Raw genomic sequence first — 9,085 nt, forward strand, 5'->3', positions numbered from 1 at the left:
ACTGATATTTGTTTTGAACAAGTCATTGTAATTGACTGTGGATATTAGACATTTTAACAATGAAATAATGGAACTTTGTATTTGGTCGTGTTGTCATTATTTGTTGTTATTTCTTCCTATCCTAAGGGCAACACCTGGGTGAATCTCTGTCAGAGAATACAGGGTTGAGATCATTAAGTCTGGCCTGGAACTGCATTAGAGGGAGAGGAGCCATGATGTTAGCCAACGGCCTTGGGGTAATCCATCTGGACATTTGAAGTTTGAACACTGTATTAGTTTTTTAGCTCATGCAAGAGAAAAGAGGATCTACAGGTAATAAAGAGAAAGGTAACACCAGCACAGTTCTTTTAGCTCATATCATATGAAGCCAAAGTAGGACATTGCTCATGTCAGATTAAATTGCACTTCTTAAAACTGAATTTGTCATCAGTCATAGTGCATGGCCAAAAGCATGTGGACACCAGAAAATTGCGTTCAATTCAATTCAATTTTATTTATGGTGTTGAATTATGACAGGAGTTCTCAGGACACTTTACTGATTAGGTCTAGACTCAAATCTAAAATTTACAAATACACCAATTTCCCCCATCAATTGTGGTTGTTAAATATTTCACAAAGGATTGATGTCTCACAGCTTTTACTCCTTGGGAATGCTTTCTACAAGCTCTTGGAACCTGGCTGCAGGGATTTTCTCCCATTCATTGAGGTTGGACACTGATGTTGGTTTGTAAGGCCTAGCTCACAGTCCAATTCATCCCAAATGTTGGATGGTGAAAAATCTATTCTCTATGGACCTGCCTTTGTTTAAAACGGCCATCGTCATATTGAAACAGGGTCTTACCCAAACTGTTGCCACAAAGTTGAAATGCAGTTTACAGTGTCAGGTTTAGCCTACAACTCGAACTTTGCAGTCATTTTTGAAAAAAATGGGAAGTAAACATAAGCAGGTTTTTCATCATAGCCTATGTTTTTTTGTGTAGCTGAAAAGATTACAATTACAAGCAGATTTTGTTTGCTCCACTTCTGCAGAAGCCCCTTGCCTTTGGAAGTAGTCTAACACTCTAGTAAGAACACTGTAGTAAGCTAGTTAGCTGGGTATGCTAACGGTTGCAGCGTTAGAGTGCAGACAAACACTCAGTCTAATCCATTCCTTACGTTTTGCTCTTATGTTTTATGTTTTGTAAGGCTTAAAGGAAAGGCACTATCCTCCAAACTCTTTAGGTGCATAGTATTGCTCTTACAGCAAATGGTCAACGGGCTATGGTGAACATTTTGGACAAGCCATGGAGGATTTCCAGATTAGGTATTAGAAAGTTAGTAAAGTGTACTGTTAAAAAAATAAAATCATTATATATTCTGTTCATACTGTTTTAAATGTGTAAATAAAACTTGTATAATATGTTTAATAGTATGATTCAGTTATGCTGGTTGATACTGTGTACCATAACCTGGCTAACTTGCTTAACCTGTTTTGTGAATACAGGCCAGGCATTCATTAAGCATCTCACAGCAGAGACTATGTAGAAGCACTGACAGGTTTGATTGATTTACAGTAGGTCCTTAGAGACTGATTACATCAGGATCAATACTTCTTCTCTCTCACTTAAAATGAAGGTCTTCCTTTGGTTTTGGTTAATTATGTTATCAACTTGTTCACTTGTCCAAGTTTTACCTGTTGATGCATTTATTTACCAAAGACACATTCTTTTCTGTTGTTTAGGGAAACATTTTCCTCAGAACAGTGGATCTGTCTTTTAATGGCTTTGGTAAAGAAGGAGCCATTGCTTTGGGACAGGCTCTGAAAGAGAACACCGTTTTGGAGGAGTTGAATGTCAGGTATGAGCTTTTGTTTTCTTGGTATCTGGTAATCTGATTTTTTTACTGTAGCTGAATTACAAAAGGGCAGAGGTTGCAAGTTGTGTTCAGATCAATCTTTCATAAATCACAAATGAAAGCAAATAACATGTTTTTTCTTGTCTGGTACTAACTGTGAGGAAAAACAAAGACAAAATATTCTTAATGAGACTTTGATGAGGTCAACTTGTTCTAGCAGATTTGTAGTTTTACTAATAGATCTTAAACAGAGGTTACTTTTTTTTTTTAAAAGAGCCCGCAACCATTGACCATGTTCAAGTAATTCAGTTTCTTCTGCCTTTTTATAAACTTTTCAAGCAAAACAAAGCTTGCTTCACAAACTTCCAGATATTTGTGCTACGTGGATGAATAATGGCATTTAAATAAAATAACACTTTATGATTGCTTCCCTCACACACTTTTTCTCTGTTCTCTCTTTTTGTTTCTTGCCACAGTAACAACAGAATACCCCCTGAAGGCGCTATCCACCTAGCCATGGGCATCAAAGTAAACAAGACAATCAAATCCCTGAATGTAAGCTGTTGAAAGATTGGTTCTAGCTTCAAAGACTGTGGGGGGCATCAGTGGATAAAATGGAATAAATAAATGGATCACTGTACTTTGTTTTAATGTCAGCGCCCAAGCAGAGCTCCCAGGGACTCATATTAACTGACACTGAAACTGAGTTACAGTCTGAGCATATAATAATATTGATGACATGTGCACTCCTGAACTGAAAACAAAGTTTGGGTGTTTGTTAAAATATATAAGTCTGAAAACACACTATGAACAGCTACATTTAGGCAGTTGACGATTTAAAAATGTGATCAGTTAGTTCAAGTTTTAAATATATATCCAATTTAGATCTGCATTAATAGCAGCTTGTTACTGAAATTGGCAACTTTTTCCTTCTTTTTCTTCTGCATCTAGTCTATTTCTACCTGTTTGGTCTATTTGATGTGAACAAAAGGCCTACACATTAAATCACACTACTGTATGATGATCGTTGTGCCAGAATTCAGCCTTGAATAGCTAGCTTTCATTTTTAGCCGTAGGTCAGTTAAAGAAATAGTTTGACATTATGGGAAAATACACGTGTTCTTTTGACATGCTTACTTGACATGTCGGTAGTAAAGAAGATCAATACCAATTCTCAGCATGTACACTAAATATGAAGCTACCTCTAGCAGCCAGTTAGCTTAGCTTAGCATAAAGACAGGGAATAAAAGGGAAAACACTAACCTGGCTCTGTTTAACAGTTACAAAGTCCACCTACTAGCACCTCTAAAGATCACAAATTAACACGTTGAATACCGTTTGTTTAATCCCTACAAATATTGAACTGTAAAATTGAGACTATTTATTAACTCTGATTAGTTGCCAGGCAACCAGTAAAGACAACAGAAAATTACTAATCCCAGCAAAGAAATAGCCCAGCGTATTATTCCTTTGAAAACGGTGATGTGTAATCTTTATACCAAAGATTACATGCTTCATGTATAAAACATTTTGAAAAAATCCATTTAGGGTAAGCATGGTTAGTGCTAGTCTCCTAGATTGGTGTGGCAGTGGCAAAAGCCACATGACATACAGTAGGTACAGGAAATTACTCTGAGATGGAGCGTTTCAGTTTTAAATGTCTCTGTTTATTAAGGAGATACGTGATTGTGAGCACTTGTTACCAGTGCACACAGCCAGGCTAACCCTTTCCCTGTTTCCTGTCTTTGTAATGAACTAAGCTGTATACTATATTTATATATTAACTCTCTGCCAAAAAGCCAATACATTGTTTTCAGAAATTGCTGAACTATTCCCGGCTAAAGAGGATTATTTTGGGCCGGAAATTAATTTCTAACCAAATAATAACCTTAACAACTTATTTCAACACCTTCTAAAACCACAGCAAAGACCCCTATCTGTGGCAATATTGCCATATTTTTACATTTCTAATGTTTGTCTTTGGCCAGATTGGTAGGAACCCCATCCAAAATGCTGGCTGCTATGGGATTCTCAAGTCTGTACAGGAAAATCCAGATTCAGCCTTGGAGGCATTAGTCTTTACGGTAATTTACACATAGTTCACATCAATGACACTTTCTGTGAATCTTTCTCTTTTTTTAAACATATTTACCATTATCGCTCTCTCTAGGACATCACAGTGAACCAGGATTTTGAAGATTTGTACACGGCAGTGAAAGAAATGTTCCCTGCGCTTACAGTAAATCGCGGGGGCAGATTTGACGCATTCAACAAGGCAAAAGCTTGAAAAGTGCTACTGTAATTGTTGTACTTTATGCCAGGATAGATGGTAGGAGTCTTGCTAAAGCCCTGTGGACAATTTTGACAGATGAGCCAAAGGATGAATGCGTGGAAGGATATCATTTGAGATGAGAGTCACAAGAGCATATTCCTCTGAATGACATGTATTTGTTTCAAGTGAAACTTGTAAAAAATACCCAATAAATTTAAAGTAAAAATTATTCAGAGATAGTTTGTTCAATTTCCAAAAGAAATAGCATACACCACGTGTCTGTGTGTGCTTGAACTATAGTGTTGATGTAAAGGTGTTGAGTGTGATTCTTTTTAGGTATGATCTGATTTGATGTTATATAATTTCAGTGGGCTGAATGATGGAGAGGATCAGAGAGCACCGCATTATGTATGACAATAAGTGAAAGTGGGTTCCACAAAAAGGATTTAAGTACTACATGACTAGTCTAACAAAGACAGCAGCTTCGAAAGAATGATCCACTGTTAGAAAGGACAGCAGAGTACAGTAAGCTGTCCTTTGGAAACATGTATCCCCCCCCCCCCCACACACACACACACACAAACACGTACAGTTGTTGTAACTGATCTGCTTTGTACATAAAATCTTACATTGCATGACTTAGGTCTATTTGTATTATTTACGTGCGTGGATGGAAAGTAGCTAAACTTTTATCAGTACTGTTGAGTGCAATGTTGAGAAAATTAATGTAGGCCTACTTCAGTTTTATATTTTGTGCAACTATATGGCAAAAGGAACAATGTTTGGTGTGAAATGTAATGATGGTTGTAATACCTTTGCAGAAAAAGATTTTTAGACTTTCGAATCTCAAAAACAGTAGCAGCAAAACTATAGTTACCACAATCCAGATCATAAATTCAGTTAATTCTGAAAGGTGTCACTCCTCATTAGGCTAATTTTATTTAATATAATTTTACAGATGTAAATGACTAACTTTATGCAGAATGTAGGTATTTTAGTTAATGGTTATTATTGTTTGGTTCATGTCATAGGCTAAATGAGACATTTTACTCTGTGTTTGTGAAAATATACAACACAGATATCCAAAGTAGCCTGTGGGATGTGAATTTATACAATAAATTCAGCTAAATAAAATACGGTTATGCATACAATTGAAGCATGACACTGCTGTCATAGAGGAGCTTTACTGCTTTTTTTTTAGTAAAGTATCTTTTTACTTCTTTCAAAAAAAATGTTCACAATGCTCAATATTACTGAAAGGCACATTCAGCTAATTAGGTCTGATCGATTGTGCGCATTGATCAGTGCGTGCTGCGTCACAGAGTCACGCACGTTTCTACATCTCCGGCGGGCTTTAGGTCAAAACATCACAGATAGGGAAAGGGGGGGGGGGTAAACATTAACCAGATCAGTGGGTTTACGTGCCACAACAAGTTTTTGCCGCACAAAGCAACATGGCCACGAGTAGGCCTACTACTGTGTGGTGTAAAGGACAGATGGTGTACAGGTATTCTGCGAATCTGCACCAAGTGACCAGGTAACGTTAAAGACTTTTTTTTTTTTTCAATATTTTTATTAATGTATGTAGCTAAGCCTTTATTAAAAGGCCTGTGGTAGCCTAAGTTAGGTATGATTACCTCGAAGCTTATTTGAGTAACAAGTAGGCTATTTTAAGATCTGATATATGCCTACGTTTACGTAAGATTGAACTCCCAAACTTAAACTTTTCTGTTTGTTATAGGCCTACGCTAAGGTGAGCTAACGTAACAAACTTTCTTTAGCCAGGATTTTGTGAACTCCATAGATTATATTTGTCTTCACTCAACACATTTTATTGACTAAATGATAAAGTGAGTCAGTGTGTGCGTGTATTTACATTATGCTCGAGTAATACCTTAAGGCATTAGGGCCATTCTTAATAAAAACACCAGACACCAGCTTTAATCATGTGCTGGACCTCTGAACTTTGTCCTGTGAAGCAACACTAACAACGTATCTGTGCCTCCACACTGTATGCATCTTGTCTGTGGCTGGCTGTACTCAAAAAACTAATTTCTGCCATACCTCTTTTTTTTTTTTTTTGAGAGGGAGCCATGGGAAATTCTAATTATAGTTCTCAATTAAAGCCATTATTGGCCCTTAAGGTTGTTGTAAGAGAAGTCTCACTGACCTTGAAACTTTGTGGATTTTAGAATAATAAAATAAAGACTTAGAAAGTGTTTGTGAATTAACAGACATGCATTTAAAGTGCCACATTTAAGTAAATATATGAACAGTATACAGTAGCTCCCTAATCCATAACTTGGTAGATACCAACTAGCCCACCCCCTTGGGGCTGTTCTTGGTTCAACCCTCCACATCCTTTGGAAAATCCTGTTAATGTTGACATTGAAGCAGCTTTAAAATGGTTTAAGAAGTTTTTTAAAAGCTATGGAAGTCATTAAAATGTCTTTGCATTGTTGTCCAGCTGGATGTGGGAGCTATGTGCTCTGTATATAAAGCTAAATAAAACTTATTTAAATAGCAATAATATTTTTGGCATGTTTTTGTGATTTATGAACCATGCATAATTCAGTTCTACCTTAATGTATTAGTATTACTGGTTGGATTATCCCTGGTTTTTTTAATACTACTATTTTTGTTGTTGTTAATTTACTTTCTTTGGGACATTTCCTTAAAGTATAGCCTGAAGACCAACAGATTCAAGTCTAAGTTCTCTGCTCTCTGACTTTAAGAGACCGCTATTCATGTTCAAATACTGATTGGAGCCTCTTAAATTGTAACAATCCAGTAGCTCTTAAAAGGAATGAGTTTATCCACTTGGAGTGGGTGAAAAGATTTTTTGTGCTGAAGACACAAGCTATGGCATTCAGCCCACTCCCTCATACAGCATGCATGTTTTTCGTATCAAAGATATTAGCATGACTATCTTTTAGCCCATATGTCACGCATATCTCCATGTTCCTTTTTAAGTTTTTCTATTTAACATCGAAAACTTCTCCGTTTAATGCTGTTGCTTCGAGCCTTTGTGAAACTTTCTTTCATCTCGTTTCTGTGTAGGAGGTTTTCAGAGAGCAGCGACAAAGGCTGGTTCCGTTCCTTATTTGTGCACAAAGTCGATGCCAGGAAAGATGCCCACTCCAACCTGCTGTCAAAGAAAGAGACCAGCAACCTGTATAAAATTCAATGTAGGCACAAGATCTTTTACTTACTTTCAGTGGACAGTTTATCTTCTTTATGCATGGGGTTGCAGAGGGCCAAACACAAGTGAATGGGATACAGTTGCATCATATTATAATGGTATAATGAAATGGATTTTGTTTTGAGTCTCTCAACAGTACATCATCCTTTTGTCTCTACAGAAAATGGCTAAATACATGATGTTAATTACATTCAATCCATACTGGCCTCAGTGACCTCAGAGAAAACTGAAAGTAACATGATAGACAAGCACAGGACTGCGCTGTAACAAGTTATTTGTCGTCATACATGTGCAACATACAGGCGGCGGAAAGTTATTTTTTAATTGTGTGGTGTGTCAAGTTTGTAAAGTTTTCAAAGGCAAAATCACAACAATGTGTCTGGTTTTCTTTTGAGTCTGCGGTGATAACTGTCTCCCGTAGAGAAATCTATCATTCTCCGCTGGCTTTGATCTTTTTTGTGGCATACGTCACACCATGTCGGGATTTCAATTTAAACACTCTATCAGCCGTAGCCTATAACCTATTGAAAAAGTATCAGTTTTGTGTGTAGAAGGCTTTGCTGAATTGGAGTGTGAAATTACTTTGTTGAAGAATTTGATTGTTGCTTGTATTTAAAAGAAAAAAAAACACCCATTTCTGATAAGTCTGGCTTTCTTTTTCCAGTTCACAATGTCAAACCAGAGTGCCTGCAGGCATACAACAGTCTAGAGTGAGTGTGTTCAAAGCTTTACAACATTCTATGTACAAAGTATTAACTCTGCCAATCAAGTAATGTTTTCAGTAAGTTTCTTGTTTTAACGGATTTATGTCAACACGACATTTAAAGCTGTGTTAGACAAATCATTTTTGGCATTTTTGGACAAAAACAAAAACCATAATCTTTCAGCATATTTTAATTCAAATGGTCTGAGAAAAAACTAGACTTCTACATCTCCTCTTGGCTCAGTTTTCTGGCTTTAGAAAAGTTAACCCATGACAGCAAACGCTGGCCAATCACATGTCATTCCAGAGAGAGAGAGCCTTTCTATTGGCTGTGACAAGAAGGGGCAACAGGAGAGCTGTAGGAAGAAGTCTTACTCTCCCTCAAATACTGGCATTTTTTTGCTTTCTACCACTACAGTTTTAAAAAGAAACTTTATAGAAGACATTCATAGAGTATTTTATGGAGTGTTTATAGATTATACTGTATATAAAATCTGCTAGACAAATTAGATAAGATAATGATTTGAATGAAAGAGCAGCTAATTAGATTTTCATGATGCTATTTCAGAGTTTCCCATATTCACAAGATGGACTTTATTCCATAGTATTCCTGCAGAATCATAAGATTTATTTAGTGTAAAATTGAGGTAATGTCTTTGGGTGTAACAGAAAGTTGGATAATTGTGGACTTTATTCTCTCTGAGTACCCTCTAGTTGGTCATTGTGGTAAAGTGACAATCGGTGTGTGAAGAATTAGTATTATTTCCTTTTATGCTGCCCTTAGGGCTGAGGTGCAAAACAGGCTCCATCAGGACCAGGATTACCCATGTGAGGTGGTCGGAAGCTGGAATACCTGGTACGGAGAACAGGACCAAGCTGGTAAGCAGCAAGTGCCACCATGAACAGAAAACAATTAAAATGATTGAAAGATAAGGAAAAGTGTAGAGTTGCAAAGATGAATTGATTAGTTGTCAAATATTGTTAATTAATTTTATTTTTCAAAGGTGCTCTGAGCGATGTTGGGTGACGTTACTTCTTGTTGAAGTTAGAAGTATTTTCAAACAAAACAAGACTA

The 9,085-nt window shown here is 36.7% G+C and overlaps 2 protein-coding genes across 3 annotated transcripts in view; both read left to right on the plus strand.

Annotated features, from left to right (window-relative positions):
• Positions 1 to 4,342, plus strand: part of lrrc74b (leucine rich repeat containing 74B) — a 12,249-nt gene extending 7,907 nt beyond the window's left edge. For both annotated transcript variants that reach the window (XM_032515197.1, XM_032515198.1), the window contains exons 6-10: positions 127 to 236; positions 1,721 to 1,836; positions 2,310 to 2,388; positions 3,822 to 3,917; positions 4,004 to 4,342. In XM_032515197.1, coding sequence (XP_032371088.1) covers positions 127 to 236; positions 1,721 to 1,836; positions 2,310 to 2,388; positions 3,822 to 3,917; positions 4,004 to 4,120 — 518 coding nt within the window. In that variant the 3' untranslated portion in view covers positions 4,121 to 4,342. The remainder of the gene's footprint in view (positions 1 to 126; positions 237 to 1,720; positions 1,837 to 2,309; positions 2,389 to 3,821; positions 3,918 to 4,003) is intronic.
• Positions 4,343 to 5,438: 1,096 nt separating this feature from the next.
• nipsnap1 (nipsnap homolog 1 (C. elegans)) overlaps positions 5,439 to 9,085 on the plus strand; it is an 8,414-nt gene continuing 4,767 nt past the window's right edge. Inside the window, exons 1-4 of the mRNA XM_032516790.1 lie at positions 5,439 to 5,642; positions 7,166 to 7,293; positions 7,972 to 8,017; positions 8,795 to 8,889. Of these exons, the coding sequence (XP_032372681.1) occupies positions 5,560 to 5,642; positions 7,166 to 7,293; positions 7,972 to 8,017; positions 8,795 to 8,889 (352 nt within the window). The 5' untranslated portion in view covers positions 5,439 to 5,559. The remainder of the gene's footprint in view (positions 5,643 to 7,165; positions 7,294 to 7,971; positions 8,018 to 8,794; positions 8,890 to 9,085) is intronic.

This window comes from Etheostoma spectabile, chromosome 5, assembly GCF_008692095.1.
Source record: "Etheostoma spectabile isolate EspeVRDwgs_2016 chromosome 5, UIUC_Espe_1.0, whole genome shotgun sequence".
In the NCBI taxonomy this organism is placed as follows: Eukaryota; Metazoa; Chordata; class Actinopteri; order Perciformes; family Percidae; genus Etheostoma; species Etheostoma spectabile.